General features: G+C 40.3%; 1 protein-coding gene across 7 annotated transcripts in view; it reads left to right on the top strand.

Annotated features, from left to right (window-relative positions):
- The window catches only part of Ssbp2 (single stranded DNA binding protein 2), a 249,109-nt gene that overhangs the window by 101,334 nt on the left and 128,350 nt on the right, over positions 1 to 19,425 (top strand). For 6 of the 7 annotated variants that reach the window (XM_051172516.1, XM_051172515.1, XM_051172513.1 and 3 more), the window contains exon 4: positions 2,155 to 2,239. In XM_051172516.1, the coding sequence (XP_051028473.1) occupies positions 2,155 to 2,239 (85 nt within the window). Of the gene's footprint in view, positions 1 to 1,004; positions 1,120 to 2,154; positions 2,240 to 19,425 lie in introns of all 7 variants that reach the window. The other variant, XM_051172517.1, reaches the window with a different exon arrangement.

Raw genomic sequence — 19,425 nt, 5'->3', positions numbered from 1 at the left:
GCCCACAGACCAGGGTAAAGGAGGCAGTTCCTCCACTGAGCCTCCCTCTTCTCTGGTGACTCTAGTTTATGTCAAGTTGTCAAAAGTAGCCAGTATAGTATGGAAAGAATTTATACTTATCTGAGGTGCTACAAGATGGCCTACAGCAAGGCTTGATATGCTTAAGTTTTGTGTGACAGGCAGATGTTTTTAGGGGATGCATTTCTTTTTAACCTTTATTACAGAAAACCACATTTCTCTAAAGTAACATATATAATCTTATTTTTATATTTTATTAACTTGTTCATTATCTGAAAAATTTGGTCTTGTAAACTTTTGGTTGCCTCTAAATTTGTTAGGGGAAATAAAACCAAAACAAAACAGAAGACCTAAAACAGTGTTAATGTTAAAAGACATAAATATGTATGTGTGTAAATAAAAATTCTTAATAGTTTTTAGAACATATTCAGTGAAAACAATAACTGCTATCCAGTCTTTTAAATACACTACACCAAGAGAGGTGTAGTGGCACAAGACTGTAATCTCTGCACTTGGAAGGCGAAGGCTGAAGGATTAGGTTGGTCATAGTCATCGATGCTTACAGAGGGTTTGAGGACTGTCTATGCTAGATGAAACTTTATGTTAAAAATCAGAAGAACAACCAAAATAAAGTCACAGAATGACTTTTGCTGGGTATGTTAGGACACTTTCTATGAAATAAAGGTGATTTGAGAATAAGAAATTCTGAGCTGCTTATCTTGATGTTTAGTGTATTCTTCTGCAGCTAACTAAACACTGGTGTTAGGGCTTAGCATATCCTTCAGAAGTTGAACATGGATAATCACAGAGCAGTGTACTTCACTGCATGCCTTCCCCACGTGGGAGTTTCACTGTGTCCCTCAATCTATTTTGCAGGGCTCTGGGGAAGCCACACACATTTCTAACAGTTTTTATTCTTGTCAAAATCTTGAACTTAACTTACTTTTGTCTTTGTTATCTTCTTTGTATTTCTCTCCTACTGTACAATTTTAATAAGAAGGAAAAACAGTTTTTTTTTCCCACTTAGTGGAGAAAGGACTGCATGATACATAAGATGCTGAAGGGTGACAGTGCTGGCGTCTCAGGGTTAGCTCCTCTAAGGCAGCCCCACTGAAGTCACACTCTTCACTGCCAGGCCGACTGTGTTTTCTTCTTCTTGAGGAGAGAGCGAACCAGACAGACTAAATGAGGCTTCAAAGGTCAAAGGTTCCTATGTCCTCACAAAGCCTGCAGCTTGCTGTGTGATGTCTCCTTACAGTGCAGCAGACATGTGTCGGCGCCGTATGATTTCACCTCAGAAGCCAAAACATGTGGAGGAGGAAATTGTTTCTGTCCGGTTGAAGCAAGTCCGTCGCAGCAGGCAAGCTGCAGCGGGGGCCTCTGGCCTGCTCTGGAGCTGTGTGTCTGACTGTGTGGGTCAGTCAGCGTAGCCTTCCCGCTGCAGCCCCTTGTCACAGCCCCCTGCCGTGGGGTCAGCCCTCCTCGTGCTCATGGATACCTCGATAACTGGAGGGATGGCCAGGGTCTGTTTCTCTTTTCTAAGTAATAATTTTTTAATTAGGACAGTAAAAGAATTGAGATATTTGTTTTAGTTTCAAAATTATTAACCTGTTTTGGTAATTGAAGAAGGAAAAAATGAAGTTTTAAGAAAATCTTGTTTGATTAGTGCAGTGTACTGTTAGGGCAGTGGCGTGTGGGTGCAACAATAAGACTGACCACTTTTTATTAACAGTCGCAGTAGTACATCGTTTGTATTTCTGTTCTTCATGGGAACATTGCTGTAGCATCGCCCCCGCTAGCTGTCAGTCACGTGAGCAGACAACTACTACCAGAAGGAGGGTTTCTAACAGCTTTTTCATAAGGATTAATCCTCAGGACCAGACAAAACCTACATTGTTGTAAAATTACTTTATCTTTTATCCTTTTAGGAAATGTTTACCAGTTTAGAAAGGTGTCAGGTAAAATGCGGGTGTGGCGTTAAGAAACCCTCCTGGACTTAAATCTTTCAGAGAAATGATACCTGCCCTGCGCAAAGAAAGGGTTCATATAAAGATTTAAGTGTCTTATGTTTGCTGAATTGTGATCTCTCATCTTATCATATTAATGATTTTTTAATGTTCCACAATTATTTTTCAGTGTGTTTTGGGATCTCTACTGTGCAGCTCCAGAGAGACGGGAAACATGTGAACACTCAAGTGAAGCCAAAGCCTTCCATGATTATGTAAGAGAACATACACTTTGAAAACAAAATTTCATTACCAGTTTTTTTCTAACCACTGCTCTAAAAAACCATATTGGGCCATTTAACCTTTTTTCTGTGGTACTTAAGAGTTTTACCTTTATACCTTAAGAAATGGCTCGTAGTTTAAAAGTAGTAGAAAATGATGTTTGATGTTTGCTGAAACTTAGTCAAAAGGTAGGAATAAGTCCTAACTCTGAAAAGTCCTGTTGTTAGGCATGTATGGCTTGAGGAATCTCAGGCCTGTGCGCTCATGTCTATGCAGTTTTGTTATCACGGTGTGTCTGAATTAGATCAACCCCAAGCCCTCACAAATGCTCGGTGAGTGCTTTTCTACTGAGCTACATATACCCAGCTTGGGAAATTTCAAATGTACATAAATGAAAGCGTTTCTTTATTTTAAAAAATTCATCTTCAGCGTCATGTAAATGATAAGCTCTTTTGCAGAGAAGATAAAGCAAACTGAATTAAAGATAAAGAGTACTTCTCTCACCACTGTTACAGAATTCACTTCCTCAAACATAGTTTACTTGGATTAAAGAAAATATTAAAGAAGAGACCAAAAAATTCCCGGCAAAATAAAAATGTGATTTATTAAAAAAGATTCTTAAAGAAAGGCTGTAGACTCCCCTTGGCTTAAGGACGCTTTGTGAATACAAATCCCATTTTAGAGATCACGTTCTATCAAGGTAAAGTTTCTTCAGGGAAGAGTTATATATAAGATGGTCCCGTGAGGGGTCTGCTTGTGGAGCTGACCAGAGAAGAAATATCGATTGAATCTGGGATGGAGGAAATTCGGCCTCCCTTTTCTGAAAATAGTCAAGTCTGATGGTATGTTTTTAAGTGGATGGCACAACTTAGCCAGAGGAATATACGTGTCTTGGTGGTAGAGAGGGGCATCATTCTGAGCAAAACTCTTTTAAAATGAGAAATAGGTCTCAAAAGGGAAATATGCCTTGTTCCTCGAAAGGAAAAACAATCAGTTAAAACCTGAGAGAATTGTCTAGAAAAATCATAAGCCCTAAAATAGTGGTAGAAGAGTATGCAGACTTGAAGTTAAGCATTTGGGTAGGTGGCGGGCCCTGTGCCCTAACTGATGGCTTCTTGTGTCCGCTCTATCTGGTGCCAATTGTACTCTTCAGCTCCTGGGACAAGGAGAGGGAAGGACTGTCACTGAGCACAAAGGAAAAGGGAGAAACAGGCAGATAGTCAGGGCTCCAAACATTGCATACCACTTCATACTTGTGTAGTGACGGAAAGTAAAGCAATGTCTCAACCGTGAGGATTCCAGGGATTCTCTGTAGAGGTGGGTTCTCCTCTGCTGCTCCTCACACCGAGGGAGACACACGCAGAGACTGGTAGTACCAGTAAGTTATAAACCTACCTACTAATTTTTACAGCTGGAAGGCACTAGTTCCAGTGTTCTATTATTAAAGGAATTTTAATATCTCAGTCTCTATAGCTTAATAAACTAACTGGGACTAGAGAGATGGCTCAGTCACCAAGAGGAATCTCTGGTCTCCCAGAGGCCAGTTCCTGAGTATGGTTCTCTGCACCTTTGCTTTTTTGGAGGGGGAGTATCTCACAACTGCTTGTAAATTTGGCCCCAGGGTATCTGACACCTCTTGGCACCTGTACACATACACACGCTCAAATAAACCTTTAAAACAAAACACTAGTTCTGTAGTGTGTATGGAAAGATCCACCCCACTCTTCACCAAGACTTTATAGTGACAGATTTTCAAACAGCAGATAGAGAGAAGCGAGCCCCTCACATCGCCACGGCTGCTTCCATCATCCCTGTACTCACAGGCCTTCCTGAGTGTCTGTATCAATAATTGTTGTGTTTCCAGACTTGCCTGTTTTCAGTAACTCGGTTATAGAGTATTTTCTGATTTTTTTTAAAGATTTATTTATTCATTATTATGTATACAGTGCTCTGCCTACAGGTACACTTATAGGCCACAAGAGAGCATCAGATCACATTATAGATGGTTGTGAGCCACCATGTGGTTGCTGGGAATTGAACTCAGGACCTCTGGAAGAGCAGGCAGTGCTCTTAGCCTCTGAGCCACCTCTCTAGCCCTATTTTCTGATTCTTGAGTAGTCACTTTCTGAAATAGATCTATAGCGCTCATGTCTCACGCGTACGAGGGTGTGAAAGACTTGAGGAAGAAGAATGCAGCAAGGAGAGGCAGAGTGATCTCAGTAACATTCTGACGCCACGGTTCTCAGAGCCTATTATGCAATCATTTCCATATGATAATTAATGTTTCCTGATGGTTTTTATGGTAGTTCCCAAGGAAGCATTCTGAATTATATTTTCTTCAATGGCTGAATTGTTTAGCGTAAAGAAAGCTGTTTATTGATTCTAGAATAAACTTGTGTGTGTAAATTGTAAATCTACTTTATCTTTTATTAGCCATTATCTACATGATTCAAGTGAAATGACTCTATTTAAAAAATGAAATGCTAAAAGCTTAAAAAATTAAATAATGGATATAATCCTCCAACTAACATGTCATTTATCTTCTCATATTTCGGTCATGTATGACTTTGGGTTTTGTTTATGTAAGTTGTGTAACTTACATATATGTAGTGATTATCAATTTTATATCCAGGAGAGTCCTTTAAAATATTTTCCATTTTAGTAAGTTTTTATTTCTCTTCTTAAAATGGACAAGAAAAGTTTTTGACAAAATGCAAGATGAACTTTTAAGATAGAGATGTGTTTTTCTGCAACCACAATTAGGTAGTTAATGTTTCTCATGAAAAATATCCTTGTTTTTGCATGAGTAAGTATACTCTAAAATAAATGTATAAACCATGTAATCAATTTTGAAAGATTATGCTAAAACACCTTATTGTCTCATTACTGACATACAAACAGCTATAGATGAGTACATGGCTTATAGTGTCCTCACAGACAATGCTATGGTCTTCCTCATTTCCTGCAAACCTTTCTCTCACGTCCTTTCTTCCACTACATTTCGTGTAAGGTACACTCTGCACAGTTTCAGTGTGACCCGCGGCATTATTAATTACATGCCGTGTCATACAGCGCATCTCCAGGCCTAGTCTGTGTTACAGGGCTGAGGTGTTGTACTGTGACCAACACTTCACCATTTCCCCCGGGAGTGGGAGTGGGTCTCCACCTTAGTTAAAACTGTAGAGATCCCTTCACAAACATGCACACAGATGTGTCCCCTCGGTGGTATTTTACTGCCGTTAAGTGGGCAGTCAAGAAGAACTACTTCAGATGCTTCTATTAATGTATTTATATTTCAAAAACATGTAAAAAAAAAAAAGTTCTTACTTAGAGACTGCTTCCTGAGCAGAACCTAGTCCTGTAATTAGGTAAGAATCCCCTGTACCTGTGTGTAAATGCAGTGTGCCATGTCTGGGAAGGCTCAGGAGTCCCGTTCTCCTGTAGTGTGTTTCTAAGCATACCTGGCGAAGTCTCTGCCTGCAGTGTGGAAGTGTTGTTAAGAACACCAGCCGTGAAGCAGTACACTTTGTGGCAGTTGGCCCGGGACTTTGCTTAAGAGGGACAGAAGAAAGAGCTAGGGACAGTGCTGCAAGGAAACTGTCCTGATGGTCTCGGTCAGGTAAAGCCCTGAGTTAGGATGCTATGAAAGAAATTGAAAATAGAGTAAGATGATAAAACAGACCACACACACACACACACACACACACAGAGACACACACACACACACACACACACACACACACAGACACACACACACACACAGACACACACACACACAGACACACACAGACACACACACACACAGACACACACACACACACATACACACAGACACACACACACACACACACACACACACACACACATACATATGCGTACCGGGGGGGGGGGCGGAGAGAAAGAGACAAATACATACACGCAGAGACACACACATACACACATTCACACGGTATTTGTAGTTAGGAGCTGAAACGTGGGATGCTGTAATCCGAAAGCTCAAAGTGAGGAGACCATACAGAAGATGGGCTTAGCTGCAGTAATGGGACAATTTACTGACGAGCACAGTTAAACGAGAATTCAGGCCTGAGGAGAAAATTTAAGCAACATGCTCACATCTAAGGAAGGATTGTCATTAAGACAGGTGAGCAGTGATACATCAGTGAGGAATTTTGCTCCTTAGACTGAGCTGTGTCCACAACTGCATGTCCTGTAGTCCAGCGAGCTCTCGGGCTGTCCCGCTGTCAGGATGCTTCCTTGTTGTTCTCTGTGTCTCGGGCACTGACACACACTGCTTGGCGTATGTTGTGCCTTGGGTCCCTTGACATTCAGAAGGCCATTGAAGGCAAAGGTAAGGTTCAGACTGCATCAGTGCCTGAGTGGCTTCTGTAGCCCCAGATTTAGTTAGAAAGTCATGTATTAGATGGAGCAGGACAGGTTTGAATAGTATAGGAACAAAATGGCCCTACATGGCCTTTGGCCTGTTCCTGCAAGCCTCCAAACTTGGAATAATAGGTAGAGAGATAATTCAGTATATTAGTGCTCTTTTTTTCTTTGCAACTGTTTTAGGAAGCATATATTAAACTGTCAGTTAAATAAAGAACAGCATAAAAATGTGAGTTATTAACAGATTCATAGCCAAAGCATATTATTAGCTCTTAGAATATATTCCTTAGGGACATAAGCACACTTAAAAACTATAAAAAATATATATCATGTTCAATTTGTTTTTTTTTATTTAATTCAGACTCAATAAATTGCTGAAGACAGGAGTAGCTGCTGTAATGTCCATTCTGCCATGGGAACACTGTAACATTGCATGTAACATTGTGTTACCCACTCACCATCCCCCCCACCCCTCGCTCTTGTCAATTTGGCATAAGCCAGGCTCATCTTGGAAGAGGGAAATTGAGTTGAGAAAATGCCTCCGTCAGATTGACATGTAGGCATATCTGTGGGGGCATTTTCTTGATTAATGATTGACGGGGGCAGGTGGCCCACTGTGGTTGGTGGTGCCAGCCCTGGGCAAGTGGTTCTGGATACTGTAAGAAAGCAGATAGAGTAACCATCATTCCTCCGTGGACTTTGCTTCAGTTCTTGTCTCTAGGTTCCTGTTTTATTTGCCTATGTAAGCCAAATAAACTCTTGGCTCTACAAGTTGCCTTTATGACAGCAAGAGAGAACCCACCAGAACACTTTCTTTTCATTAATAATTTTCCCTGCTTATGCTATCTTTTATTTACTTTATTTTTGATCTCTCTCTCTCTCTCTCTCTCTCTCTCTCTCTCTCTCTCTCTCTCTCTCTCTCTCTCTCTCTCTCTCTCTCTCTCTCTCTCTCTCTCTCTCTCTCTCTCCTTCTCCTTTAAAACAAGGTTTCTCAGTATATCTGTCCTGACTGTACTGGAACTCGCTGTGGTCTCCAACTCACAGAGATCCTCCTGCCTCTGCCCCCTGAATGCTGGGACTAAAGCCACACGGCGCACTCCTGGCTGCTTATTTCTGCCTTATCCCTCTCCCTTCACTGTCATTACCTTAGAGAAGGTGAAGTATTTGGAGCTGGCCATACAATAAACAGAAATATATCAAGGAAGTAGAAACATTTTGGATGTCACAAATGACTTGTGTCTTCTATATAGTAATAGATAATGGATAATAGGTAATTATTAGAAAGTGAGGGATTGTTTGCCATGTGTAAATGTCACCATTACATTCACATTTATCAAGCCCTTACCTTTTTGCTCTAGTGTAGAATAACCTCTTCAGTGGAAGCCTGTAAGTTATCAATGGCCGTTTCCATCCCCATTGACTTACCTATGTTTCATTACCTATAATCTCAGGTTTTTCTTTTCTCTTCACTTTTGATACATTTTCCTCCCATGGGACTAGCAAGATAGCTCACTGGGTAAAGTGATTTCAGTGCAAGCCTGGTAACCCACGTTCAATCCATGGAACTCATGTAAAAGTGGAAGGAGAGAACCAGTCCTACAAAATTGTCCTCCAAGAGGCAGGTGGATCGCTGTGAGTTCGAGGCCAGCCTGGTCTACAAAGTGAGTCTAGGACAGCCAAGGCTACACAGAGAAACCCCGTCTCAAAAAACCAAAAAAAAAAAAAAAAATTGTCCTCCACCTCCCACACGTGCGCTGTGACATGCATGCCCCCATCATGCATGTATGTGCAGACTCTCCCACACATGCTCATACTCTCCCAGGTGCTCTCTCTCTCTTAGTAATGATAATAATAATAAATAGATTAAAATTCATTTTATAGAGAGTACATGCCTTTTCTTCATGTCTGAGGTTTAGATATTCCCTACAGAGAAATACTTGGGTTATCAAAAACACAGGAAGGGCAACAGAATATTGGAATCCCAGTAAGATTTTATGTTTGAAAGATAGATATAGCATACCTCTTGGCTTACACTTCCACATTTGTAATTATGCATTGATTTGGTTATAGGGAAAGTGGAGTGGGTGGGGAATCACAAGTTCTTGTCTTGGTAGGATGGGAAGTCAGATATTGGGGTTCAGATCAAGATGAGCTTGAGGTGCACTTGGTGCCAGGCCCTGTAGATTTTGTTCTTGTAGACCTGGTATTGCCACGAGCCCTCTGAGAGAGCGCTTAGAAGCCATACTGCTTGCTTCTGCATCAACCTGTTCATTTCCTCGGTTTCCTGGAAAGCTCAGGGAGAAGCTAAGCCTTTGCGTTCTTCAGGAATGTTTGGGTTGTTTCCTCAGCATCCACGGGTTTTTAAGAGCAGATGTTGCTTAGAGAACTTTGTGCCTTTTCATCCTCAAACTCACAGTTAGTACCCATGTCGCACCTAGATTGCTCTGTGTAAAGGTGTGCACCCAGACGGATCATCTATTGGCCTTGTACTTTCAAAATAAAAATGACTGCAGACCTTCTCAGATGCCTACATACCTGGGTCCCATTTCTCATGTACTCTTTCAATGTATTCTTGGTCAAGAATGAATTCTTTTCAAAATCAAGTTCTATTGACAAGTTACCAAGTTTTTACAAGTTCCCGTGGGTTGCAGTATACTTTGCCGTTAAAGAAACAAAACAGAGGCTTTGGAAGTGGCTCATGGCTAGAACACTTGCGTAGTATGCAGTGCCCATTTTATTATCTCCAGCATAGATCCTGATTCTCCCCTCCCCACTTCATCTCCCGCAGGAAAGGCTAGCTTCCTCTGCTCCTCCATTCAGTCCAGTTCATGTTCTGCCTCTTCTCTCAACTGACCTCCTTTTTGACATAGTAGTGTGAACCTGGCTTTCTGTATTCTCGACTTGTTGAGCGCACAAACCACTGAAGTAAGATGTTTTCACATTCCCACTTTTTAGTATTCACAGAGTTAAAGTAATAGCACGTTTCCCCCCTCATACACAATGCGGTAAAATATTTGGAATGATAAATGGGTTCATTTTCAAGTTCAGACTACCTGTAAATGGCATGGCAACACTAAACTGTTATATTAGAAAAACGTTCACCTTTTTTTGCCAAGTAGATATCATAAAAGGGTAGAAGCCATAGGCCAAATTTGGAGAGTTTAGCTAGCATAAACATAGCAAGACTCAGTAAGCTTATCATCTTTTACAAAGAGTCTCCAATAACAAATACTAATTACAATTATATTTGTGTGTGTGTGTTTATATATTTATGGTGCCACAGAATTCCATCTCCAGTCCCATGAGATGTGATACTAATTAAAAAATATGTATATATATATATATGTGTGTGTGCTTGTATATTCTCTCTCTCTCTCTCTCTCTCTCTCTCTCTCTCTCTCTCTCTCTCTCTCTCTCTCTCTCTCTGTTAGTAGAAGCCTTGAGCTTGGCCACTCCTTTTATGTCAATTATGTGTTCTTACATATTCTAAAGATAAAGGCAATGATACCACTTCATTCCACATGCTCTTTGTAGTTTGGCTTTTGTCATCCTATTATTCTCTAAACTAACTTTAGTGACTTTGTTATGATTGCTAGACTGTTGGGAATTATCCCGAGTCAGAAAGAGCCCTGTAGTTTCATCTTGACCCCTAGAACACTTGCTCTGTGGCTCTGTCTTCATCGGATTATCCTTCCCAAAACCAAGGGAGCATCTGTGGTAAGATCAGTCTGAAGGCTGTAGGCCCTGGCTACACACACCCTACTGCACATCAGAGTAATTACTGGCCATTCACATCCCAGGCCATGCCTTAGCCTCCTCAAGACTTTGAATGGGAGTATCTATTGATTATTTGGTCTCTGAGTTATGCAGGCATTTTTGGTGTGCTGAAGGCTTGACATTGACTGATGCTTTTTAGTCACAAGTGTTCAGATTGAGCAAACAGGAGCTCAGGCATAGAATGAGAACTTTATTTGCATCTCAGCTTTATTGAGATTTGACCCTGACTTTGGACAGATGGAGACATGGTTTCTCTCTGTAGTCCTGGCTTTCTTGGAGCTTGCTGTTATAGGTCAGGCTGGCCTCAGACTCAGAGTGATCTTCGTGCCTCCACCTCCAGTGTGCTGGGACCAAAAGCGTACAGCGTTATATCCCAGCAGGATGGAGGTTTAGGAAGTGACTGGCAGTCCTGGAGAAGGATGCAGTGTGTCTTTTGTTATGGACATGGAGTTGTGAACAAACGGCAGTCTTTAGAAGATTGGTGTTTTATTTATTTATTTATTTATTTAATTAAAAAATTTTTTTTATTAATTTATTCTTGTTACATCTCAATGGTTATCCCATCCCTTGTAGCCTCCCATTCCTCCCTCCCTCCCATTTTCCCCTTACTCCCCTCCCCTATGACTGTTCCTGAGGGGGACTTCCTCCCCCTGTATATGCTCATAGGGTATCAGGTCTCTTCTTGGTAGCCTGCTGTCCTTCCTCTGAGTGCCACCAGGTCTCCACCTCCAGGGGACATGGTCAAATATGAGGCACCAAGGTTCGTGTGAAAGTCATACCCCACTCTCCACTCAGCTGTGGAGAATGTCCTGTCCATTGGCTAGATCTGGGTAGGGGTTTAAAGTTTACCGCCTGTATTGTCCTTGGCTGGTGCCTTAGTTTGAGCGGAAGATTGATATTTTAAATGACCTTCCTATGTTGATAGATTTAGAAACAGTTTCAAGAAATATTAGCAGATATCATATACCAACTCAAAAATTTGTCCTTATGGTACCATCTTACAAAATACGAATGTAATAATTATCCTGGAATGTTGACCTTGATATAGCCTAATGTTGTATTGGAAATTGCATGCTTTTACATATCCTTCAGTATGTGTGTTTAAGCTGATGTGACTTTTGGTATAGGTTATATTTGCCAGTCTACCTACCAGTCAACATACAGAGCAAGTATGCCTTTTTTACGTCTACAGCTGCCTCTTTAATCTGCTCTTAATCCATGCCAGGTTTACACTAGAATTGTATGATGATTGCTTTTTCTATATTCAAGTTTTATCCGTTAATAAAATAAACAATTATATTAGTAAAGAATGCTTTAAGTTTAGCTTTCCATTCTTTTCATTTCTGTCTGAGCATGGTTTGCAATGTAGCTGCTTCACCTGCGTTCTCTCAGGTGCTCATGTGTGTGTGTGAGTGTGCATGTGTGTGAGTGTGCACGCACATGCATGCGTGTGTGCGCGGGCTCTCAGGTGCTCTTGTGCTCGTGTGTGTGTGTGTGTGTGTTTGTTTGTGTGTGTGTGTGTGTGTGTGTGTGTGTGTGTAGGACCCTTTAGTGTTGAATACATGAAGGTTTTCACTCTATTGTTCAGGATATTTAGTCAGAATTAACCATGGAAGTTGTAAGGGAAGCGTTTCTTAAAGAAAGAGCTTTCCTGGTTGCTCTAATATTTATTCACTTTGCTATTTTGTTGCTACAGTAAGAAAAATAAGCAAAATAAGTTGTAAGGAATTTAGTATTTTTTTCTTATATAGTTTGTGTTTCAAAACTTTGATTACCAAATTACTTCTGGCTTCTGTCTTTTCCTGTTTTTCTTATGTATGCAGCTGTTTCTTACAATTCTTTCCGGTAATTCTGAATTATTTAACACAATGCCAAAATCATTATGAAAGATTGATGTGAATCTTATTTTGTAGCTAAAATGTGAGCAACCTAGAACACACAGTTAGTGCTATGGACCATAGGTGCACTGGATGCATATTGTGGCCACAGAAATACCCGAGAGCTAGTGCTGCACCTGAGTCATCTCGCGTTTACTCTACACATCTTGTGCTAGTATAATATGCAGGTTTTGCCATCTCAAATCTTTAAAAATTTTTTTTCTTTATTTAAAAGTTTATTTATTGACATTACAAAGCACAGTAGTGGGTGCTAAGGAGATATCATGGAAACAGAGCCCCAACCCCTGAGGAGCTTCCCTTGGTAGGGCAGGTGGAGATAAGTGACATCATATTGTGGCAACATTTGGAGTGCGGGCTTTAAACCCAGTCTGCAGAGGGAACAGAAGGCTGCCCAGAGGAGCTTAGCAGTTGGGACTTTGTTAAGCTCGTAAGTGCAGAACACCAGAAGCCATACCCCTCTCTGCATCTCCCCACCCTCTATAATGCCCAGGAAGAAGTGAACACTAAGTGCACACGTAGAGATTACAGCAGAAACGTTCCAGGCATCCTGCTTGATTTCAAAAGGAAGCTTCTGGAACCAGCTGGGTAATTGCAAATGTGTTCTAGACAGAGGCACATATTCCTCCCAACAACCCTGCCCCCTCCAAGAGCCCAAGACCCATTCTTGCTCCACTCCCCTGCCCCCCCTCAGAAATGAGCAGGACTCCCCGAGGCATTGACCAAGTACAATATAACAAGCTACCATAAGACTAGGCAGACATTCTGATATCAAGGCTGGTCAAGGCAACCCAGTAGGAAGGAAAGGGCTCCAAAGGCAGGGCAAAGAGTCAGAGACATCCTCAGCTCCCACTGCTAGGAGTCACACAAGAACACAAAGCTACACAACTGCAACTTACTCAGAGGATCTAGGTCAGACCCATACAGGCTCCCTGATCTCTGAGTCCACTTGAGTCCCCGTCAGTTCATTCTGTCGGGTGTGTTCTTGTGGTGTCCTTGGTTCCTCTGGCTCCTCCATTGTTTCCTCCTTCCTCCTGCACAGCCCCGCCCAAGCCCCGCCTAATAGTTGGCTGTGGGACATGTGTGGGTCTGGGGATCTGAACTCAGATCATCAAGCTTGTACAGCAAATATTCTCACTGAGCCATCCCCACATCTTGTATTTTATTTTATTTTTCTGTCATTTCTTTCTCTTTCTTTTGGAGGTTTCTTATTATTATGTTCCTCTTTTTATATTATTTTTTAAATCATGTACAACTTTTATTATTTTTTTTTACATATACATTTATCTTATTACATAAAAATACAATAAGCTACCTACAGCAAGAAGAACCACAAAACCATCAGGAATTATAAAAATGTCACATTCATAGTGTTTTGGTTATTTGAATTTGGCAACCTTGAATAGACAGATAAAGTAAAATAGTTAGATAAGGTCTTCAAAAACCTCAGAGACCTACATAATATGGCATTTTAAGATGTTTTTATTATTTTAAAGATTTTTTTGACAATAAAACAGGTTAATTCCTGGCAACACCCAGCCTACCTCAAAGAAAATGATGAGCATCAATGAACCTCCTTATAGAGATGGCTTCAAATGTGGCAAAGCAGCCACTGGGCAAAATGTCCTCATTTTGGCCACAGGTAGAATTCTGCCTAAAAATGGGCAAGCTTGGATGCGGACAGAGTCGACGGCCAAACTCTGTCAAGACAAGGAAAACAAGTCCTGAGTTGTTCCTGCCTCACAAATATGTCTGTCAGATATATTGGGCCAGAAGGCTGAAGATGATGCTCCAATGTTATAGAAGTTTTGGGTGACTGTTCAGGCAGCAAACTGTCTCTGTCATTTTTTCATTTTGGAAGCTGCTAACCTACACTTTTGGTTTAGTCAGGGAATTAATTATATTCCTTCTCAAATCTCCAATGGGGTTGAAGACCAGATAGCTTAGTTTTACAATTAAGCTTAGTTGTTTAGGGGTTAAGATGTTTTTAGGTTTAGATAGATGTATTAAGTTGATAGAAATGAGATATGATAGATATTGATCTACATTCAAAAAATTTAGACTCACCAAAATAGGAAAGATGTTTCTTCAAGGTTGCCAGATTATGCTACTCTTAAATAATCTTTTCTGCTCATGTTTCCTTGCATTTCACTTTGGATGTATTTTAATATAGTTTTATTTATGTTACACTTCTTAGTAATTAAAATTTTCTTTTACAGTTTTACATATGTACATAATATGTACTCCCACTCTCACCCCTACCAGCTCATTCTCTGTTGTCCTTCTTTCCATACTAAAGTTTTGTTTTTTGACCTGTTAACTTTAATCAGGGCTGTCTGTGTGGCTAGTTACCTACCAGAGCCGGGGCCTCAGTGTGTACACAATTGAAGGCAAAGACTTCCATTTTCTAGAATCTTCATAGTCAGTCCATCAGTGAAGCAGAGGCCCATGAGCCTGCTAGGCTCTGCAATCGACTTAAGATAGGCCTGTGCACTGTGTCACAAATGATCCCTACCTGGCTCTGCATTTGACCTGAGGGTCCACATGTGCACTATGTCACACACATGATGCCTGTTAGGGTCTGCATTTGACTGAGGGTCCACATGTGTGTTATGTCACACATGATGCCTGTTAGGGTCTGCATTTGACTGAGGGTCCACATGTGTGTTATGTCACACATGATGCCTGTTAGGGTCTGCATTTGACTGAGAGTCCACATGTGTGTTATGTCACACATGATACCTGCTAGGCTCTGCATTTGACTGAGAGTCCACATGTGTGTTATGTCACACATGATACCTGCTAGGGTATGCATTTGACTGAGGGTCCACATGTGTGTTAGTTATATCACACATGCTGCCTGCTAGGGTCTTCATTTGACTGAGGGTCCACATGTGCACTATGTCACACATGATGCCTGCTAGGGTCTGCATTTGACTGAGGTCCATAGTTCCTACTTTGCTGTTCTTTCTGATAAATCATTTAAAGGTCGTTGCTGAGGGCCTTAGGATTCTTTCTAACCGCTTTTCTCCTGTCTCAACTATACAGATACAATATGTTGTATGAGACACATGGTGAAAATACCACATTGACTGGAAAGAAGTCCTTTATTTTTGGTGCTTGAGTCTAAACCTGGGACTTCATGCATGCACAATCCATAGTAGCATTGAGCTACAAGCCAACTGGCGTAATTTCTTTGTATTCCAGATTCATCACTTATCTAACGACCTTCCCCCAACTTTCTTAAGGGGATTTTAAGATTCCTAAGATCACTGCAAGCTATGGCCGCCATAGCTAGAAAGCATCTTTGAAGAACTCCATACAAATGATGACTTAATGACTATGGTTTCTTTTTCTACCTTTTACCCATAAGCACATTTATTTTTATCAAGATTAAGGTGGACAAGCTATAATGACTTCCTGTTTTGAGTTTATTCAAAAAAAAATTTTAATTGTTGCTATAAAGTCCTTGGTAAGGGCATGGATTGTTTTTGTTTTGTTTTTATTTTTCCTATGTAATTTCTGATTTCACCGTCTTCTGTTCTACTTCACAGACTTTCCTGTTTTCTTTGTGTTCAGAATTTTCTCCTAGCAAAATATTTTTTCTTACATTAAAATTTCTCTTTAACATTATTAATTGCCCACGTAAGAGCTTATTTGCTACTGGTTGATATTTTTATGTTCTTTCCTGTCTTTCCTCCTTTCTTTCCTTCCTATCCTTCTTTTTCCTCTTATTAAAATTTACACTTATAACCCTTTTGTCATTAGGTATTTAAAAGGAACTTTCACCAAAATTTAACTCACTCATAACTTTGAAATTCAGTGACTACATAGCTCTTTTGTGAGCAAGCTGATCTTGACATAAAATACCAGCTTCCCACTCAACCCTGCTTAGCACTCATCCTGTTCTTTATAAAATAAATCAGACTCAAGTTACCTTCACTGTCTGTAACCTTGCTTTACAAAAAATTATACATGAGTAAACAGAAGAAAAGAAATTAGGAACCTCTTGCCTGACTCATGCACATTCTGCCCTCTATATTAATATGGAATGCATGCTCTAACTATCGGCTTCTAAGATAAAATACCATCTCTGCAGCTCAGCGATAATTGTGGACGGCTTACTTTCTGAGTTTCTTTTCCTATATATGGTGTAAGAGAATAATACTTACATAGAGAGTCATTGAGATCAGTGCTATTATATGCCAAGTTTTGTATATAGGGTACCTGGTGTATGACACAGTGTCAGTAATTTGCTTTTTATCGGACCTTAGAAACCAATATATTCTCCAGCTGGCCAGGGAAGGAGATAGCTACTCTCCGGGTCTCCTGCCACCATCACTTTCATAGATGTGGTGCTTCCTTCCCCTGCACTCCTTTTCCAATGCACATCTCAATTCATTTCATTTCTAGTATCATTTTTTTCCCTCACATGCATACCTTGACAAATATTTCCTCGTGTCCTAAATGCTCTGTTTATATATTGACATTCTACTTAGCTTTTTTCCTGTTTTCAATCTGCTTTTATTTTTCTGGTGTTAGGGATGAATCAGGATTTTGTCTCTTAGGCAGGTTCTTTACCACTGAGCCAACTCCCCAACTGACAGAACAATTAGTTTATGTTTTGGCTCACCTCTTCCGTATTAAGAACCACAGACAACCCTAATGAGAAATAAGAATATAAACAATGTACTCACTATACACAAGGATGAGCACTATTGCAGTGGGTTAGAACAAGACGGACGCTCTGCCAGCTGACTCCCGGGCCTCCAGCGCCTCCAGCTTCAGTGATTTGCAGGGAGGACTCGAAACAGGGAAGCAGTTGTACACACGCACACACGCACACACGCACACGCACACACACACACACGCATACTGGTAAAAGACAGGAAGGAAGCAGGGGAAAGGGCATGAATGTGGAGGGAAGAGGGAAAGTTCATAGGGGAAACTGGAAGAAAGCAAATGGAGTCATGTTCTCCATCTTTAAATACACGCTGCAACATGGTGCAACTGCATGGAATGCCATTAGTCTCAGCTCTCCCTCTTCCTGCCGCATCCACCCAGTCAGATCCTAGAGGAAAGTGACGAAAGTGATGCAGACGTCTTGTCTGTGTTGTCTAGGCAAAGTGTGCCACCCATCCCATCTTCAGAATGATACAAATCGTCTCAGTGTTCCCAGATGTCAGCCAGATTCCACACTTGGATGTGAGCCTGCATGACGATGGCCACGCAAGCATGGTACTTTCTCCTCCTCTCATACTATGGTAGACTCAGGCTCAGATGGGAAACTGCATAACAAAATATCTTTTCTTGGTATTAACAAGAGATTAATCATTTTTTTTAACTTGCTGCCTACAGTATAAATATCTAGCATACTATAAATGTAATAACTATTTGTCTGAATGTGAACAATTAAGCGTGTTCTCTGATCCTTCTGAATACAATATATATTTCAGGCACTTCTAGGTAAGGTATTACCACCTGACAGTAAACAAATCCTCAGTAAACCTCTAGGAAAAGCTTTAAAAAAATTCAGGCCAAAGATTCAACTATTGTGCTGTTCACCTGAAATAAACCCAAAACAAACAACAACAGCAAAAGCTTCCCCAACTGATCATCGACTGATTTATGCTGAGCTCTTGAGAACTATGTTTCATGCAGAACATTTTGATGGTATTTGAGGAAGTTAAATGTATCAACAGCACAATTACTGCAATTTACCTGCTATAAATTAGGTTTTGGATATAGGAAATATAGTTATTGTATTAAAAATTTCAAGATTAGCAACTTCTTTTTAGTATCTGGCATATGAATCCTAGTTATGCAAAGAATTTGAAATTAAGAGAAAATAGCTACAAGTAGACTTTGCTGAAGTGACAGGGACATTTGGTAGGTAAATATGAAACAAAATGTCGCATCTGCCAGAAGGTTAAATAACTCTTTCTTAGAAACAGTTTTTGTAAACCAGGCAGGGTGGCGCATGCCTTTAGTCACAGTACTTGGAAGGCAGAGGCGGATGGATTTCTGAGTTCAAGGCCAGCCTGGTCTACACAGTGAGTTCCAGGATAGCCGGAGTTACAGAGAAACCCTGTCTCAAAAAAAACAAACCAAAACCAAAACAAAACCACAACAACAACAAAGCCAGAAATTGATAACTATTAGGGCAACAATGGGCAGCCATACTTCAAACGAGAAATGCGTTAAAATTGATATTTCTTTTTACTTGTTTTAAGAAAGAGTCCTATGTTTCCTTGGCAGGCATAAAAATCCAAAACATATGGCTCTGAACTTCTAACCCTTCTGGCTCCTCCTGCCCAGAACTTTGGATTGCAAGCATGTGCCAACATACCCAGTTTACACAGTGCTCAGGAGCCAGGGTTTTGTGCATTCTAGCAAGCACTCCACCAATTGTATTAACATCTCCAGTTTTCCAAATGGCTATTTTTTACTGTTATGGGAAAATACACATGTGTAACACCTGTACTTCTGGTTGATGACTTAGTGTTCAGAGTTGCTCCTGTTTGATAGTCATTCATTTTAATGAATATATGTAAACCACAGTAGTAATAATTTTCCTTTGATATGTGTTTACTATCAAATTTTCAGTCACCATTAGAGAACTTATATTCTAATTTGTGTCCTTAATATGTTTTCTAAAACTGGATTTTTTTTTTTTTTACATTGGTAAAAGTCTAGTAGAAAAATTGATGATAGTTGCATTAGGTTAAGAAAGGTATTTTCAGATGATTGTTTTTATAAGTATTATAAGAGTATATATTGGCCATCAGGCCTTTTAAGTTATTAAAATAGACATCTGTCCCCTTTATCATGAAAATTTTTAAAGCATGGATATCATAAAAATAAAGATGTTGCTCTTTTATTATTTTAATTTTAGTAATTCTTTGAAGTTTATTAAAGGGAGAAGTACAGGCATCACATAGATGTCAACTCCAAACAAAAGGGAATTATTTTTGTTTTGTGAAGTTGGCTTTTCGTAGGCGATAGAGCCAGAGCTTTAACCTAATGCTTAGGCAAACTGAGCGTATCCACCAAGGGAAAGCTGTTTACTTTGAGACTCGGCTTGAACTCTGAGGCCTTTCTCAGACAGAACTTCGTCACTGCTG

The sequence above is a fragment of the Acomys russatus genome, chromosome 30 (assembly GCF_903995435.1).
Source record: "Acomys russatus chromosome 30, mAcoRus1.1, whole genome shotgun sequence".
Taxonomy (NCBI): domain Eukaryota; kingdom Metazoa; phylum Chordata; class Mammalia; order Rodentia; family Muridae; genus Acomys; species Acomys russatus.
The sequence above is the reverse complement of the archived record's forward strand: the minus strand, read 5'-3'. Positions and strand labels throughout refer to the sequence as shown.